This window comes from Sorex fumeus, unplaced genomic scaffold, assembly GCF_029834395.1.
Source record: "Sorex fumeus unplaced genomic scaffold, SorFum_2.1 ptg000063l, whole genome shotgun sequence".
Lineage (NCBI taxonomy): Eukaryota > Metazoa > Chordata > Mammalia > Eulipotyphla > Soricidae > Sorex > Sorex fumeus.
In genome coordinates, this window is record NW_026606120.1 from 8,016,015 (window position 1) to 8,035,897 (window position 19,883).

The 19,883-nt window shown below is 44.1% G+C and overlaps 1 protein-coding gene across 7 annotated transcripts in view; it reads right to left on the bottom strand.

The window, feature by feature from the left end:
- The window catches only part of DENND4A (DENN domain containing 4A), a 147,827-nt gene that overhangs the window by 98,072 nt on the left and 29,872 nt on the right, over window positions 1-19,883 (bottom strand). For all 7 annotated transcript variants that reach the window (XM_056126732.1, XM_056126737.1, XM_056126736.1 and 4 more), the window contains exons 3-4: window positions 17,034-17,153; window positions 2,559-2,890 (exon numbers count right to left, since the gene is read on the bottom strand). In XM_056126732.1, coding sequence (XP_055982707.1) covers window positions 2,559-2,869 — 311 coding nt within the window. In that variant the 5' untranslated portion in view covers window positions 2,870-2,890; window positions 17,034-17,153. The remainder of the gene's footprint in view (window positions 1-2,558; window positions 2,891-17,033; window positions 17,154-19,883) is intronic.

Consider the following 19,883-nt stretch of genomic DNA (forward strand, 5'->3'; position numbering starts at 1 on the left):
TACTTTATATCCCCCAGATGAATGCAATCTTTCTATGTCTATCCCTCTCTTTCTGACTCATTTCGCTTAGCATGATACTTTCCATATTGTACCACTTGTATGTAAATTTCATGACTTCATCTTTTCTAAGAGCTACATAGTACTCCATTGTGTAGATGTACCAAAGTTTCTTTAACCAGTCATCTGTTCTTGGGCATTCAGGTTTCTTCCAGTTTCTGGCTATTGTAAAGAAATTCCCCCAGTTTTAAGAGACAGTCATTTCACAGAGAAAAATGACCTCCTCAAACAAGAAAGAGAAAATAACCTCCTATCTACCCTTTTCTTTGGGGTGAGGGTGAAAAACCAACAGTGCTCAGGGAACCACCTGGGATGCTGGGGCTCGAACTCAGCCAGCCACAAGCAAGGTAAGCACCCTACCCTCTGTACTACCACTCTGCCCCCCCCCCCCAATCTACCTATAATCAAAAGTCCGGGTGAATTTTTCCAGCACTGTTTGTCCTCCTACAGTGTAGCATAATCATGGGCTTTTAGTAAAGAACAGTCAAAGCATCCAGGCCTTGGATTCTAAACACTCCATTCATACACTCGAGGACACAAAGAAACATCACACTGGAAAAAACATCACTTTATCCCTCCAGAATTCACAGACTGGTGGGCCAGAGCGATAGCACAGAGAGGGGTTTCTCTGAATGAATGACCCGGGTTTGATCCCCAGTATCCCATCTGGTCCCCTGAGCCCCGCCAGGAATAATTCCTGAGTGCAGAGCCAGGAGTAACCCCTGAGCACTGCCGGAGGTGTCTCAAAACCAAAAATGTTCTGATTGGGATTTCAATGTTAAGACCTTGGCATTAGGGTTTTTTTGTTGTTGTTTTTTAAGGTGCTTTTTGTTTGTTTGTACATTGCTACAGTTTTGTTTTGAGGCTACATCCTGCAGTGCTGAGGGCTTACTTCTTATGTGAATAAACTCTGAAAACATGCTGAGTAAAATATGCCAGTTATAGCTCGAAAGCAAGCAAATATAGCTCCATTTCATTTTATAAAATGTGTAGAAAAGGCAAGTTCTGTCACTGAAGACAGGAAGTGAACTGGGGATTGCCCAGAGCTGATTGGGCTGAGAGGAAGTGAAGAGGGACTGAAATGGGCACAAAGGGTTCTTTCTGGCATGATAAAAATATTCTAAAAGTTACTGTAGTGATAAGTTGCACCATCCCATAAATACAACAAAAACAATGAATTGAAAATTTAAGTTTACATGATATGTGAATTAGATCTCAATATATACACTATATACAAAAAAAGAGTTCTAAGCTCATAAGAGTATTCTAAATAAAGCACCAATCCCTTTGTTGTTTTTGTATGTACATATATCCAAAGTATCTATATGGATCATTATAACTTATGCCAAAAAGCCATCTTTTCCTTGTATTTTAAAAATAGACATTTTGGGGGTTTGGAGAGATAGTACAGAGGTGAGGTACTTGTCTTGCATGCAGCTGCCCCGGGTTCAATCTCTGGAATCCCATGTGGTCCCCAGAGAACAGCCACAAATGATCCCTGAGTGAAGAGCAGGAGTAAGCCCTGAACATTGCCAGGTATGCTCCATACACAGAAACAAAACAAACCCTTTGAGGAGGCCAGAGAAATAGTCCAGTGAAGAAGGCAACTGCTTTGCCTCTTCCTGACCTGGGTTCAGTCCCCAGCAGCACACTTAGTCTCCCCAGCCCCACCAAGAGTGATCCCTGAGCACAGAGCCTGGAGTAAGACCTGAGCACCACTGGGTATGGCCCCCAGAAACAAAACCAAGAATAATAAACACTTTTTATGACCAGCATAATTCATTCATTCATTTTTTAAATAAATGTTTTTCAAATTCTTTCTCCCTCTTTTCATAAAAAGAGATTCAGAAAGGATGCAAGAGCTGGGAACATGCAGACAACCTGACATCAAGGACAAAAAGAGGCCAAGGCAGGAAAGGAATACGGTTCTGGTTATAAACGTGTATCTGAGTGGGGCACACGCCATGCATCGGGGACCAAGTTTCATGTGTGGCACCACATGGTCACCCAGTACCAAAGTAGGAAGTATCACTGGGTGTGGCCCCCAAGCAAATGTGTCATATTTGGCACTGGGGGTGGCGTTCCAGGAAGTGCTCAGGAGGCTATTGTGACCTTGGGTCTATATATCCTAGGCAAGGCACGTATTCCGGCACTTCGGGCTATCCCCTTAATGTTCAATGTGTATCTTTTTTTCTGGTTGTTTTTTTGTGTTTGTTTGTTTGTTTGTAGGCCACAAACAGTGATGCTCAGTGCTTACTACTGGCTCTGTACTCAGGAATTACTCCTGGAGTTGCTCGAGGGACCATATGGGAGCCAGGAATAGCACGTGCAAGCAGAGTGCCCTCCCTGCAGTACCATGGTTCTGGCCCTGTGTCTGTGTCACTATCAGTGAAAAAAAATCAAGCCGTTAATTCCAAAATCTTCATAATATACTATTTAAATACCAAAAATTCTCAAATAAACAAAAACCAAATACCAAACAGTACCAAAAATCAACTTACCCCAGATCTGTAAGTGGAGGTTTATCTCTTCCTCTTTTATAGCAGAGGTAAGTCTGTGGACCCACAAGACTTCCATTATTGAGGTCAGCGGATAGTCCACTTGGGGTGACATCAATACAAACATAATCCCGCGGAACTTCCTCCCCAAGAGATTTCATAATAACTGAAACATCAGTGATAGGTTCCTTTGGCTTAGCTACTTTGTGGCAGGCATCATTGAAGTGAATTTCCTCTTCCAGAGGCTTTGAGACATCAGTCAATCCTGCCACCACAAAATAGTCAGCAACTCGAGGGCCCTTGTCTTCAATCATCTTCCATTACAGAAGGAACATCTAAGAAGAAAGGAAACAGTTAGTGTTCTCAGGTAAAAAGCCAGACAACCGCCGGGGGTTTGGTGAGCAAGTAAGAACCAACCTTTTATGAAAATGAGTCCTCCCTGCCCCATACATACACTATTATACTTTGAATGTTCTTACAAGGTCTGTCTTTTGAGGCTGGAAAGGGAGCTCAAGGCTTGTCGGGGCCCTTGAACGTGATGCAGCCAACCCTGGTACCATATCCTGTACCAAATGGTCTTCTGAGCATCACCAGGTACAGCCCAGGAGGTCCCTAGACACTTCTGAGGGTGATCCTGCAACTCCCCATGACCAGCATCATTGGAACGACCCAAGTAATCCCTGACACCTCTGGGCACTCATACTAAAGCTGGACCAGTTGGCTGATACTCACTGGGAGGTGCTCCCAGGACTCCTGAGCACAGCTTGGGAACAACCCCCACAACTTCACAACAAAAAGGAAAAGAGAAAAAAAGAAAAAAAGTCTTTTTTTAAAAAAAATGGGAATATGCTAGTTTCTAATTATAAAAGGTATGCTTGAATTTTTGTTTTTGGCAATACATAGGCTGACATGATCTAGATGGGGGGGGAGGGAGGAGTATATTCTTCCAAATGTATAGATTGACTTGAAAGAATATAAAGGAAATTCTCAGAGTCTCCAGAATAATGACAAAGCCAAAGGTTACAATGCAATGTTGATAAGTTGATACCGCGTGGTAAGGATTTGCAGATCTTAGCAATTAAGGAGTGTTCTGTTTCGTTTTTCCTTTTTTGGGTTTTAGGCCACACAGTCTCCGAGCTCAAGGATCACTCCTGGTGGTGACCTGGTTGTGGGGGTGAAGGTTGTGCAGGGGATGGCAGGGCGTTAGAGAAAGAGGATGACAACCGTATGCAGTGCTAGGGATCAAACCCTTCTGCCAGCACTTTACCCCTGTATTGTCTCTGGCCAAGGTTCTGGTTTGAAAAGCATTGCAAGATCAGGAGAATCTTGAAACCATGTAAGACAAGGAATCAGAACTGAGACATTTGGCTGGATTTTGTGGGTTTTTATTTGTTAGTTTTGTTTCGATTTTGTTTTTGTAGTTGGGGGGGGGGGGTGCACATCGGCAGTGCTCAGGGGTTACTCTTGGCTCTGGGCTCCGGGATCACTCTGGCGGTACTCAGGGAACCATGTTGGGCGCCAGAGACTAAAGCCAGGTCAGAGCAGGCGCCCTACACCTATACTATTTCTCTGGCCCCAGAACTGAGACTTCTGTATAAAGCCAGGCACTTCCAAGGCTCACATTCCTGTCACTGTCACTGTCCTCCCCTTGTTCATCGATTTGCTTGAGCAGGCCCAGTAACATTGTGAGACTTGTTACTATATTTGGCATATCGAATACGCCATGGGTAGCTTGCCAGGCTTTGCCGTGTGGGCGAGATACTCTCGGTAGCTTGCCGGGCTCTCCGAGAGGGGCAGAGGAATCGAACTGGGGTCGGCCGGCTTGGCCGAATGCAAGGCAAATGCCCTACCCACTGTGCTATCGCTCCAGCCCTAACTAAAAGTGTTTCAAAAACCTATTTATTGATACAGGGAGTTAATACGGCCTGCTTCAAAATACAGTTTGATTTCTATCACACAGTGTTATGAAATATTAAAAAAAACAAAGCAAATGAACAAAACAAAAATTCAGCTACAGAAAGTTGGTGGATGTGAGGAAAAGGGGTTGAAGTGGAGCAGGAGGAAGTAACGGGTAAAAGGGGCTAACTGGAGGCAGTGGAGGAAAACAAACTTATTTTTTTAAGATTCCGTGGTATAACAATGCTATTAGTAATGGTTTCTTGTGGAAATAATTCACCACCACACCCATCATCAGTAGGAAAACTCCCATTTTGGTGGTGATCATTGTGTATACATGTTGGAAATATTGGTTTGTCCTTGCTCCTCCGACAGGGAGGTTAGGTCTACTGAGTTACTCCCACCACAGTGCTCCTGAGGCATACCCAATCCCATCAAGCACTAATAATTCTATATTGCTTTTCTCTTTCCTTTATGCCCTTTGCATGGTTTAACAATGTCCTTTTTGTATAGACACAGGAAGACAGTTGATGCTGTGCTTTTGTAACATGGGAGTTCATTGACTCTGAATAATATTTACTCCTGGGCATCCATCATATTTACTTGACTAAAGCCTCAGTTGTTCTTATTTCCTAACACTCCCAAAAGGAGGGTCCCTGCCTTGGATGGACCCAGGACAAAACAAAAATTCAGCTACAGAAAGTTGGTGGATATGAGGGAAAGGGGCTGAAGTGGAGCAATCCCTCCGACTATCATTGACTTAGTGATCCCTTCTCTATCCCAGCTGCCTTCCCCCCAGCTCATAAGGCAGGTTACCAAGGGCCAGGAGCAATCTTCCTGGCCCTTGTCTCCACTGTCCTTGCCATCCACACTTTTTGAACTCACATACATAAATGTTAAATTATAATTCTATACACCTGAAACTTGTTATAGAGCAATGACATTTCCACAAAATTTTATTTTAAATTAATTTTTGTCTCATTATGGCCTACAAGTGGGATATGAAAAAAGCTGGGGAAATCTCTCCTGAGAATTCGTAACTGTAGGCCTACCCACATATTCGGGATTTGAGGTTTGCTCTCAAGCCATATGCATGGTCCCAAGAAGACCCAAACTGTGATATAAGAAAAGGGTTCCCAGTCTAGCAATAACCCTAAGGAAGCAAATACAAACCAGTTCTACTGGGTTCACTCTCAATCTGGCTTTTGCCCAGATAAAATCCAGCCGAAGACGGTCTCCTATTCCCAAACTAAAAAACATACCAAGGAGAGGAGAAAGCAACCACCTTTTACATGGAATCTTGCCTTTGAGCAGATCTCCTAGTAATCTAGAGTGTTGAACCCCCAGATGAGAATCTGGGTCCTGAATCTCTGCAAACACAACAGAAGGCCTTCAAATAATAAAAGTAGGGCAGAGACTATTGCAGTAGCGTAGCTTATGATAAGTGCAAAGAAAAAACAGACCAAGTAGAATCCATTGTGTATTAGCAAACACTTAAATATCAAAATCTTCAGTTTTCTGATAACACTCAAAAAACCTTTATTTCTTTAGAGGAATACGCCCCCACAGGTTCACCATTGCTTATATAATGGGGGGGGGGAGGGGACTCTAATGCAAAAAAAATTTCCCAACATCTGTCTCATTCTAGATTTAGTTCTGGTAAATACAAAGATCCATGAACAAATAAATTTGGTATATATGTCGCACGCCTCTTTTTTTATACTTCTATTTCAAAAAACGTCAACGTTTCAGCAGAAAAAGGTACCAGGCTTTGCTTACGCCAGAGTTTCCCAAGTCTATTTGAACAATGAAGCCCATTTTCCCACTAAAAAACTACAAAGTCCTGGGCAAGAGAGACAGTGCAGCTGGTTAAGGCTCTTGCTCTGCAAGTGGCCAACCCTGGTTCGAATCTCTGGCACCACCATATGGTCCCTCAAGCGTGGCGAAAAGTCACCCCTGAGCAATGTAAGATATGCCCCGCACAAAAAAACCTAGAAAGTTCCTTCAGCATAAGTATTAGAAAAAGTCAAACCATCTTCCCTGTAGACTATAAAACACCTGAAAGCAAAAAAATTCACATGCATTTTTAAGGCCACACATCTGGTGATGTTCAGAAGTTACTCCCATTTCTGCACTCAGAAGTCACTTCTGGTGGTGCTTGGGGAACAACATGGGATGCTGGGGATCGAGCCCTGGCTGGGTGTGTGCAGGGCAAGCGCCCTACCAGCTGTACTAGCTCTCTGGCCCTGCAAAGAAATTCTTTCTGTTTTTATTTTGGGGCCACACCTGGCAATGCTCGAGAGTTACTCCTGGATCTGTGTTCAGGAATCACTACTGGCAGTGCTTAGCGACCACATGAGATGCTGGGGATCAAACTCGGGCCAGCTACCTGCAAGGCAAGCACCTTGCCCTCTGAACCATCTCTCCAGCTCCCATGACAGAGAAATTCTTGAGTGGCATTCCTGTTTACAATAATCACCACTTTCATCAGAGTCACCCAAATATTCAGTTTTCTATGTTGCTAATATAACCAAGTTTTCAGAATTCATGCCACATTTCTTGACTATGTGTCCTTTGCTCAAACTATTTGTTTAGAAAACAAACCTCAGGAAGCATGAAATCTTCCAACTGGCTTTACCTAAGCAGTAACCACCTTACACAGAGGGTGTCAATAGAAAATCAAGGGTTTAAGTTTTTTACAAATACACCTTAACTGTCGAGTTTCCCACATTTGGGGAAACAGCAGGGGTCAGCAGATCCCGAGTGCAATGGATGAGCCTCTCACCCTGGGAAAACCACCTACGTGATCATAGTGGAGTGATAGCACAGCGGGCAGGGCATTTGCCTTGCAGGCAGTCGATCCAAATTCAATTCCTCTGTCCCTCTTGGAGAGCCTGGCAAGATACCGGTAGTATCCTGCCCGCACGGCAGAGACTGGCAAGCTCCCCGTGGCTTATCCGATATGCCAAAAACAGTAACAACAAATCTTGCAATGGAGATGTTACTGTTGCCCACTTGAGCAAATCAATGAACAAAGGGAGGACAGTGCTACAGTGCTAGCCCTTAACTGACAGAAAAGAGAAAGTAATAACCTGGTTACTTCAGATGCTGAAAACACTCTCAGCTAAATGCAAAAAAAGGGGGTTCTAAAAAAATAAATAAATAAATAAAAAGTTTTACCCAAATGACAACCAAGGAGCCAGAGCAATAGTATGGGTGAGGCACTTGCCTCGCATGTGGCTGACTTGGGTTCAACCCCTGGTATCCCATATGGTCCCCAAGCACTACCAGGAGTGATCCCTGAGTGCAGAGCTAGGAGTAAGCCCTGAGCACCGCTGGATGTGGCCCCCAAACAAAACAAAATAAAACAAAAACAAAAACAAATTGACCATCGATTTTTTTTAATACAAGGATTATTAAGAATGCATTGGAGGGGGTATGATGCCGCCAGCAGGTGAGTCTGTACCTGTGAAGCGAGTGCATCAGCAGCCTGATGGCGCCTTCAGACTTCCAGACCCCAAAATCACTGCTGTGCCTTTGGCCAGACCCTAAAATCTTGGGGCACAGTTTACCAAGAAAGTAAACAGCCAAAAGTTAGGTATGTGAGAGACACACCCACAAACCACCTCCAGCTCAGCTATATAATTGGAAGCATGGCCTCTCTGGTTCCTGATCAAACTGCTTAATGGCCATGCTCCCAGAGATTCAGAAACAAATCTTGACATCCAGCGGCTTTTGGCAGAAATGTGTCTGGACCCCGCAGTACGTTACTGTTGCTGGGCCACCCCACAGGGGAAAGGGTGCTGTCCCTCCGCCTACTCCCCCTTGGCGGTTTAGTGGCCACCATCTGCCAGAGGCCATTGGACAGTCAGGTTTGAGCCCTCAGTGATGAGACACACGGGGCCTCACGGGAGCCGGCCCTTTCCTCCTCATCCCAACAAGACCCTGAGTTGTCACCCACGAACAGCCTCTCTGACTCCTGATCAAGCCGTTTAATGGCCATGATCCCAGAGACTCAGAAACAAATCTTGAAACCCAGCAGCTTTTGGCAGAAATGCGTCCAGTCCCTGTAGTAGGTTACTGGTGCTGGGGCACCCCGGGTGGGAATAGGTTCGTGCCTTGGCCTATTCCCCCTGGTGGTTCAGTGGCTGCCATCCTCCAGAGTCCACTGGACAATCAGGTTTGGGCCCACAGTGATGAGACACGTGGGGCCTCATGGGATGGGGGTGGATCTGGCCAATTCCTTCCCACACCAATGAGACCCCGAGTCGCCGCCCACGAACAGCCTCTTTGGCTCCTGATCAAGATGCTTAACAACCATGATCCCAGAAACTCAGAAACAAATCTCGGAAACCAGTGGCTTTTGGCAGAAATGCATCTGGACCTGCAGTAGGTTACTGTAGCCAGGCCACCCCAGGGGGGAAACGGTGCTGTCCCTCCGCCTGCTCCCCCAGGCAGCTCAGTGGCTGCCATCCTCAAGAGGCCACTGGACAGTAAGGTTTGAGCCCTCAGTGACCAGACACGTGGGGCCTCACAGGATGGGGGTGGATCTGGCCCTTTCCTCCCTGTCCCAACAAGACCCCGAGTCGCCGCCCATGAATAGCCTTTCTGGCTCCTGATCAAGCTGCTTAATGGCCATGATCTCAGAGACTCAGGAACAAATCTCAGAACTCAGCAGGTTTTGGCAGAAATCCCTCCATATTTAAGTGTTAAAATTTCAGAATTTCAAAACCGCGCAGCCACTACTGCAGCTACGTGACATCATATGTTATTCATAACCAGCAATAGAAAACAAATTGTCTACTGTTGCCTTTTCAACAGATCTGACTTTTTGTGGTAAAATCTTAAATAATAATTTTGGGTCTGGTGTCAAAATATTGAATGTGGTCAAGTAGAGAGAGAGTAATGTGGAAATCATCTGCCCATAGGAAGGGGGGAGGGTGTGGGATAGGGGTATACTGGGGTTTTGGGGGGTAGAGAATGGGCACTGGTGAAGGTATGGGTGTTTCATTGTATGACCAAGACTTCAACTCGAAAGCTTTGTAACTGCTCGCATGGTGATTCAATAAATAAAATTATAAAAAATGGAATAAAAAGGTGGAGTTCATGCCCAATTCAATCAGCTAACCAGTGGCTGAATAAATAGCAGTACTCCTACATAAAAAAAAATGCATTGGAGAACACACACACACACACACACACACACACACCAAAATAAACCCCCAAAATTAAAAAGGTGCTTTTCTTTTACCAAAACAATGTTATCATCAACTTTGTTATACAGTCAAAGTAATTACCTATACAATCTCTATCAAATCTGTGTTCTTGATGTATTATAAAACACAGCTCTTAAAGATATAATATATATATATATATAAAGTATATGTGACATTACTATGCTTACTGATCAAAGTCATACTGATGAAGTTAAAAAAAATGCATTGGAGAGGGGAAAGGAGCATGCAAGAGGTACTTAGGGACCCTGAGGACCACTGCTGGGGACACTCGGCTGGGTCAGCCCAGGTGATGCTATCCTGCTCAGCCTCAGCAGTGCTGGGTCCCCTGGTGGTGTCTGAGAGGTGAGGACACCAGACTACCACCAGTGGTGTCACAAGAAGATGTGCCAGAAATCAAACTTGGGGCCCAATCTTAGACATCATGATTTACAATACTGATCATGGCAGAGTTTGGTCATGATACAACACTGCAGCCTCCACCAGTGTCAGCTTCTCTCCCCCACTGTCCCCAGTGTCACTGTCGAGTCTTCCCACTCCCTTCCTATAACCTCCCTCCTTCACCCACTTCCGTAGTGATACATTTCCTACTGAAGACCAGTTCTCAGTTCCTGTTGCCTTTGGTTATTTGTTGTTTCCTTATTATGTTTCTTCATATCCCACATATTTGAGAGATTCTGTGTCTGTCTCTCTCTCTCCCTCTAACTTCATTCAGCATAATATTATCCAAAACAACCCACATAGCAGGCAATTGCATGATTTTGTCCTTTCTTAGAGCTGAGAAGTGTTCCATTGTGTCTACGTACCATAGTTTCTTTATCCACTCATCTGTTCTTGGACACTAGGGTTGTTTTCAGATTTTGGCTCTTGTGTTTGTTTTGTTTGGACTTTGGGCCAGACCTTGTGATGCTCAGGGCTTACTCCTGGCTGTGTGCTCAGGGATGTCTTCTGATGGGCTGAGGGACCATATCATGAATTGAATGCAGCTTGGCTGTGGTGTGTGAGGCAAGTTCTCTACCCAACTCTGGGCTTTTCTCATTGATTTTTTTTCCTTCTTTTTGGGTCACACCCAGAGATGCTCAGGGGTTACTACTGGCTCTGCACTCAGGAATTATTCCTGGAGGTGGTTGGGGGAAACCATATGGAATGCTGGGAATCGAGCCTGGGTCGGCCGCGTGCAAGGCAAATGCCCTACCCGCTGTGCTATTGCTCCAGCCGCCCCCCCCTTTTTTTGATTGTTAAGTTTTACAAGTGGTTTATATAACTTGGATATTAACCCTATGTCAGATGAGTGGAGGGAACACATTTTCTCCAACTCCGTGGACTGTCTTTTTATTCTAGTCATCATTTCTTCTAAGGGAGAGAAGTTTAATTTGATGGAGTCCCATTTGCTTATCTTTCCTTCCATCTGTTCGGCCAGTGGCACTAGGTCCTTAAAGATACCTCTAGATTTAATGTTGTGAAAGGTTCTGCCTATGTTTTCCTCAATGTAATTTGTGTATTCAGGTCTTGAGGTTTTCAATCTGTTTCAAATCAATGTTTCTGCATTGTGTGAGATGCGTGAGAATGAACTCATAGCGTAAGTTTATTTTCTCACAGGGGACTGACCAGTTTTCCCAATACTGTTTGTGGAAGAGGCTCTCCTTGCTCTTCAAGCTCTCCGATCCCCTGTGGAGAAGCAGCTGCCATATACGGAAGGGTCTGTCTCAGGGTTTCCAATTCTATTCCATGGGATTACAGAGTCTGTCTCTATTCCAGTACCACACTAGCTTGTCTAGTTTTACACTGTAATTTAAAGTCAGGAAGGAGAAGCCTCCCATCTTTGCCTAGAACTGCTTTGGCTATTCTGGGAGTTTTATTACTCCACATAAATTTCAACAGCATTTGGTTTATGTCTCAAAAAAATTCCATGGGTATTTTTATAGGAACTACATTGAATCTCTAAGCATCTCATTTTTTTGTTTGTTTTTTGGGTCACACCTGGCAATGTTCAGGGGTTGTTACTCCTGGATCTATGCTCAGGAATCACTCCCGGTGGAGCCAATTCAGGTGTGTGCCTCCCCGTCCCCTAAAAAAGAATTACAAAACCTGCTTCTGTGCTTTCACATGTGCAAGAATGTTAAATCATAAGATCCTGATAAGACGTATCTTTTTGGGGAGCCCAAGGGAAATTCATGGCTCTGCACTCAAGGGTCACTCCCACCAGTACTCAGTGAACAATATGTAGTGCAGGAAACTGAACTGGAGTCGTTCATATGCAAGGCAGGTGCCTTATTTCCTGTGCTATGTCTCCGGCTTGTCACTTCTTAAAAATTATCTTGGGATAGAATACTTGTATTTCATCAAAATGAAGAGATTTAAATAGTCACCCTATTGTATCAACATGGAAAGTATCATGTTAAGTGAAATGAGTCAGAAAGAGAGGAACAGACACAGAAAGACTGCACTCATCTGTGGAAAATAAAGTAACAGAATGGGAGACTAACACCCAAGACCAGCAGAGGTAAGTACCAGGAGGATTACTCCACAGTTTAGGAGCCGGCCTCGGATGCTGGAGGAAAAGGCAGCTCAGACAGAGAAGGGAGCACCAAGTAGGAGGGCCCGCTTGGGTTGGGAGATGCGGGCTGAAAGGAGACTATAGACCGAACATGATGGTCACTTAATACCTCTAATGCAAACCACCACACCCAAAAGGAGAGAGAGAGCAAAAGGAAATGCCCTGCCACAGAGGCGGGGTGGGGGGAGGGAAGGGATGGGGTGGTGGGAGGAGTGCTGGGACCACTGGTGGTGGAAAATGGGCACAGGTGGAGGAATGGGTACTCGACCATTGTATGACTGAAACACAAGCACAAAAGTTTGTAAATCTGTAACTGTACCTCATGGTGATTCACTAATAATAAATAAATAAATAAACAGTCACCTTGGTCACAGACTCTAACCTTATGTTATTCGAAGTAAAGCATATTGCAGGACTGGAGAGAGTTCAACAGGATGAGGTTCACACAAGTCTTGTAGGAGCCCCAGGTTCAATCTCTGATTCTGCATGGTGCCCTGAGCACTGGCAGAAGTTACCCCACACTCTCCCAAAGCATCAAACCTGAAGTACCCTTGAACTGCCAGGTGTGACCCCAGAACCAAAAAGAAGAAAAAGTAATAATGCCAAAGCAGATCAGATATTACCTACATTGATCACTACACAGTACAGTTTCCTAACTATAAGGAAAAGGAAAAGAGAACAGAAATAGCACTGCTATGAGAACAGATATTGGAATGAGTCATTTTGAAAATCATTCTCAGGGTTCCTGAAAATGAAGTACAAAAGAGCAAACATGGAACTAGGGATTGCACAGCACTGGGTTTGGGGTGCACGCTTCCTCAAGGCTCACTTCTGGCATGGTCCAAATGTGGTCCCCTGAACATCGTGGCTTTGTGGCCCCAGAGGCTCCTGAGCATGCCCAGTGCAGCCTGGGCACTCCCCGGCACCATAAAGCCCACACAGCACCACACTCTGGGGCATGAGCACTAAAGCATCAGCCCAAATGGCCAAATTTCACCAGGAGTGACCCCAGGTGTTCTGAGTACCACCCAGGAGACCCCAAGGCCAACCAAAACAAACTCCCAAAAACCAAACAGGCAAACATTTATGAGAAATCTGCATAAAAGATCATTTTGGGGTGCCACGGTATTAATACAGCACCTTATAAAAGGTACAAGGTACAGTTGCCTTGCACATGGCTGGCTGGGTTCAATTCCCAGCACTTCATATAGTCCCCTAAGCCCTGCAGGGAGTGACCCCCGAGCACAGAGTCAGGAGTAAACCTTGAACACTGCTGGGCATAGCTCACAAACAAAATTAAAATAGTTTTTCTTTTATCTTTATGATTCACAAATTTTAATAATTCATTCCAAATTACAAATTAATATAGTTAGTGACTACTGAAAGGGAACAAGTTACTGTTCTTAATTAGTACATATAAGAAAAGAGCAATCAACTTTAAGGCAGTGTTAATGTCCTCTTATTCATCATTGCTTGCTTTGGATTTTGGGACACATTTGGCAGTGTTTGGAATCGAACCCTGGTCCTCACCCTGCTTTGCATGCATCCAATCTGTTGAGTATCTCTCTGGTCCCCTCTTCCATTTACTGACAGGAAAATAAACGTCACTCCAGTTGTCATGTTGTTATTGTTATTTCACACATAATCAGTTATAGGTAGAGTATTTTAAGAAGGTAGGCAATATATTTTAAGGTGCAGCTGACAAAGCATGCAATATAAACATACGGCTGGCAAAATGGTCCAGGTGACTTCTTGTAAGTTCTAAAAGATACTTAACTCAGGAAAAGTCTTCAATACATTTTTTTCCATTTTTTATAATTTTATTTATTGAATCACCATGAGAGCAGTTAAAAGCTTTCGGGTCTAAGTCTCAGTCATACAATTAAACACCCATACCTTCACCAGTGCTCATTCTCCACCCCCAACAACTCCAGTATACCCCCATCCCACGCCCTTCCCCTACCTGTGGGGCAGATGATTTCCACATTACTCTCTCTCTACTTTGATCACATTCAATATTTTGACACCAGACCCACCATTATTATTTCAGATTTTACCCCAACACTCAGATCTGCTGAAAAGGCAACAGTAGACAATTTGTTTTCTATTGCTGGTCATGAAAAACATATGATGTCGCATGGCTGCAGTAGTGGCCACGCGATTTTGAAATTCTGAAATTTTAACACTTAAATCTGGAGGGATTTCTGCTAAAACCTGCTGGGTTCCAAGATTTGCTCCTGAGTCTCTGGGATCATGGCCGTTAAGCAGCTTGATCAGGAGCCAGAAAGGCCGTTCGTGGGCAATGACTTGTGGTCTAGTTGGGACGGGGAGGACAGGACCAGCTCCACTCCTATCCCATGAGGCCCAAAATGTCTTGTCACTGCAGGCCCATACCTGACTGTCCAATGGCCTATGGAGGATGACAGCCACCAAGCCGCCGGGGGAAGCAGGCAGAGGAACAACACCCTTTCCCCCCTGGGGTGGCACGGCCACAGTAACCTACTGTGGGGTCCGGACGCATTTCTGCCAAAAGTTGCTGGGTTTAGAGATTTGTTTCTGAGTCTCTGGGATCATGGCCGTTAAGCAGCTTGATCAGGAGCCAGAGAGGCCGTTCGTGAGCAATGACTTGGGGTCTCGTTGGGACAGGGAGGACAGGACTGGCTCCACCCCCATCCCGTGAGGCCCAACAAGTTTCGTCACTGCAGGCCGAGGCCTGACTGTCCAATGGCCTCTGGAGGATGGCGACCACCGAGCTGTCAAGGGGGAACAGGTGGAGGGACAGCACCCTTTCCCCCCTGGGTGGCCCGGCGACAGTAACCTACTGCGGGGTCCAGACATATTTCTGCAAAAAACCACTGGGTTTCAAGATTTGTTTCTGAGTCTCTGGGATCATGGCCGTTACGCAGCTTGATCAGGAGCCAGAGAGGCCGTTCGTTGGGCAATGACTTGGGGTCTCATTGGGGTGGGGAGGACAGGACCGGCTTCATCCCCATCCCATGAGGCCCCGCGTGTCTTGTCACTGCGGGCCCAAACCTGACTGTCCAGTGGCCTCTGGAGGATGGCGGCCACCAGGCCGCCAGGGGGAACAGACCAAGGCACAAAACCTATTCCCACCTGGGTTGGCCCAGCACTGGTAACCTACTGCAGGGACCGGAGGCATTTCTGCCAAAAGCCGCTGGGTTTCAAGATTTGTTTCTGAGGCTCTGGCATCGTGACCATTAAGCAGTTCAATCAGGAACCAGAGAGGCCATGCCTCCAATTATATAGCTGACCCAGAGGTGGTTTGTGGGTGTGTTTCCCACATACCTAACTTTTGGCTGTTTACTTTCTTGGTAAACTTTGCCCCAAGTTTTTGGGGTGTGGCCAAAGGCACAGCAGCAATTTGGGGGTATCTGGAAGTTTGAATGTGCCATCAGGTTGCTGATGCACTCTACAATACTTTTTAAAATGTACCTCTATTTTTTGTTGTTGCTGTTGTTTGGTTGGGTTTTTTGTTTTGTTTTAGGGCCACATCTGGTGATGCTCAGGGGTTATTCCTGGCCTGCACTCAGGAACTGCTCTTGGCAGGCTTAGGAAACCACATAGGACGAAGGAGATTGAACCTAGGTAGACCACATGCAAGGCAAGCATCCTCCCCAGTATGCTATCTCTCTAGGCCATCTACCTTTTATTTTAAACCAACTTTTTTTGGAGTAAGTTTGATGTTTAGAAACTAAAGAGGCGGTATTACTAGACATTAAGGATCAGAGGAATAAATTGAGGGGTGAAGGGACAGGCAAGGCAGGTGGCTGACCCTGGTTCAATTCCTGCTGCTCTATGGTCTCCTGAGTGCCCTAAGGATGGGCGCTGGAGGCCTCTGAGCACTGCCGGTATGGACTGAGTGATCACAAGCACCACAGGATCCAAGGAGCAACAACCCTCAGGGCCTCCCACTGGCCGTCCGGAATGGGGACCCAAGAATCTTGGGAATATTCCCTGAGCTCAACTTGGGAAACCCCCTGAAACAACCAAAAATACAAGGCAAAGGAAATACCGAGAATTTGTAGTAGAGGAACAAGCAGTAATATTCTCTAAGAATTACATAAAATCCAAGATATCCATTGGCACATGGCATTCAAAACGCATATGGAAAATACTAAATACATATCAAGACAAAATTTCTTATGTTGGCAAGAGTTATCAAAAATTATACCACAGCAAGAATGTCTAACAATTTTTAGTAATTTTATAATTATAATATGGGTGGTAAGTAAATTTGTTCATAGTCCTTAATTTGGGGCTAAACCACACTGGCTACAAGAGGACTCTAACAGTGATAATCACATAGCATACGACTCTAAAACAACCTCACTCAAGCTGAGCAATATTCTTATCTAATTATTTTTTTTTTGGTTTTACTTGTTTTTTGTTTTTGGGTAACACCCAGCAGTCCTCAGGGCTCATGCTTGCTCTACACTCAGGAATTACTCCTATGGGTAGTCAGGAAACTACATGGGATGCCAGGGATTGAACCCAGGTTGGCCACATGCAAGGCAAGAACCTTACCCACTGTACTATCACTCTGGCCCCCAACAAATGATATTTTTACATGTCTTTTAATCCTTCTTTGTCCAATGTCATCCAGACAGCTGAGAGAGCTGGTTTGTAAAATGTTTATCAGCACTTTCTTAAAATTTCCTGTACCTGCTTGGCTCATATTTCACTTCAAATTACATTTATTTTTGTTTGAGAATCAAGAAGAAAAGGGATCATGAGAACTCAATTGAGAAATCATTACAATCAAGTTCTTACCTATTCAGCAATTAATGAAGACTAATTTGCTCTTCTCTTTCAATCTCTGCTCAGTCAATTCAGTTTCTTTTTAATTTCTTCAGTCACTCCATTTGGGGAGGGTTGTTACGCATTTGCTACCTAGGTGAAGTATAAGAACAAGAAAAGACAAAAGTAGAAATCAGATGTGAGACTCGAAAGATATGAAAAAAAAATCTGAACAAAAAGTTTTGTAAAATTACAAACTATTAGTAAAAGGGCAAAAGGAACAAAAGCCTTTCAGACACTCTATGACCAATAGTCACAAGCTCAAGATACACACACACACACATACACACACATACACACACATATATACATATATACACATACATTTATATATGTGTAATATACAAAACAAAATATAAGTAGAAACAGTCATTTATTTATCAAGTCCACTTAGATAAGAAAGACAAAAGAAAATGTTTAACATTCGCAATTAAGAACCTAATTTGTCTCATTTTATCTCACATTAGGGCTGGAGTGATAGCACAGCGGGTAGGGCGTTTGCCTTGCACACAGCCAACATGGACGACCCGAGTTCGATTCCTCAGCCCCTCTCAAAGAGCCTGGCAAGCTACCGAGGGTATCTCGCAGGCAAAGCCTGGCAAGCTATCCATGATGTATTCGATATGCCATACACAGTAACAACAAGTCTCACAATGGAGACGTTACTGGGCCCGCTCAAGAAAATCGATGAACAACGGGAGTACAGTGACAGTGACACACAGTGATCTCACATTATCTCAATTAATGAGCCCATCATCATGACCAGAAAACCTCAATTATCGCGACCAGCTCATTATCTCGACCACCAAGCCTTATCACAACCAGCAAGCCTCGTTATCTTTTCTGACCTTCATCTCTCAAATTTCCAATCAGTCAAGCTCTTTCTAGCCCATCATACATAGTTTTGTTCCTTTTCCCTTTCAAGACACAATAATTTCCTCTTTCTATTCTATGTTCCTCAATTTTTTTTTAAAAAAAGCATGTAAATTTAAGTAGTTTTTTATTTAAGCTTTATAAACTGACAAATTAAGAGGAGAAATTTAATAATCTCTCTCAAATAAATTCAGTTTATAATTTGTGATGTTTCCTAGTTCCCTTTGAGATGAGAAAACATCTTTCTAATCTTTAGGTATAGTTATAATGGTGAGTAAAAAATTCATACTAGTCATTTGTTTTGCATTTTCAAATCTGCTAGAACCTTCATAAGTATACTAAACGACTATAATTCCATCAGCAGTAACATAGATAGCCAAGCTGAGCCTTGGTGGTAGAACACCGGCCTTGCATATAGAGTCCCTAGATTTGATCCTTGTTAACCCCCCGCCCCTGACACACACACACACACACACACACACACACACACACACACACACACAAAGAGAAAAACAAAAGAAATATATACTTTAACCAGTGCTCCAGTTTTACAATCCTACATGGGCCAAAAATATGGTGTATAAGAGTTTAAAAAGTATTCATTAAGGGTCAGGAGAGATAGGCCAGTGTGTGAGTCACTTTTCTTGCATGCAGCCAACCCAGATTTGATGCTTGACACCACTTAAGTTCCCCTGAGCATCATCAGAAATGATCCCTGAGCACAGAACCAGGAGTAAACCCTGAGCAATGCTGACCCCAAACCTACATCTTATAGATGGCATATATGCATATGTATATATGTATATATTTGTTAACTGACAAACTTATTCAAGCATGTGGTACCAAATATAATGTCTTTTAAAAAAAATTTTTTTAACAACCAGGAGCAAATTTCTGAACCTCAACTAGAGGGCTGGAGCTATAGCACAGCGGGTAGGGCATTTGCCTTGCACGCAGCCAACGTGGCCGACCCGAGTTCGATTCCTCCGCCCCTCTCAGAGAGCCCGGCAAGCTACCGAGAGTATTCGATATGCCAGACACAGTAACAACAAAGTCTCCAATGGAGACGTTACTGGGCCCGCTCGAGCAAATCGATGATCAACGGGAGGGCCTTTACTTTACTTTTACTTTAACTAAATACTATAAATACTTAAATACTGTAGTTGTTGAGTGTAGGACAAGACATAAACTAGATTAGAGTCTAGTATTATTATCATTAATCTTAGGTAAAAGGTCACTGTCACTGTCACTGTCCTCCCATTGCTTGATTTGCTTGAGCAGGTCCAGTAACATCTCCATTGTGACACTTGTTACTGTGTCTGGCATATTGAATATGTCACGGGTAGCTTGCCAGGCTTTGCCGTGTGGGTGATACTCCCAGTAGCTTGTTGGGCTCTCGAAGAGGGGTGGAGGAATCAAACTCGGGTCGGCCGTGTCAGCCGCATGCAAGGCAAACGCCCTACCCGATGTGCTAGGTAAAAGGTTAAAAAAAAAAATGGGCCTTACCTAAATTAGAAATTTATTGGATCAGTAATTGATTCATTCACTAAATTTTTTATAACTACTGAGACTTGATACTACTCTAGGAGCTGGTGAGAATGCTGATGAAAGCAATAATTTCTCGGAATTTTTTACATCTCCTATGCTTTTAGGACACTCTGAGTCATTGCTTCTTCCATGGCCCATCTTTCTATGACCCAGCTTCCAAGCACTCACATTTACCATGTGCAGTTTCCTCGCCAGCCATAGCAGTGACTCCCCCCACCCCCACTATACTGACCCTTCCCCTCCAACTCCTTGGAAACTAGCCTTACTTCAGCATCAGCCCTCTATGGGTATTTGAAAGAAAATAAATTTTACTCATATATCATATTCACATACTGACCTTCTTTTAAAAAGATTTAATCCATATCAGGTAAACTTGCCCTGGTTTTTTTTTTTTTTGGGGGG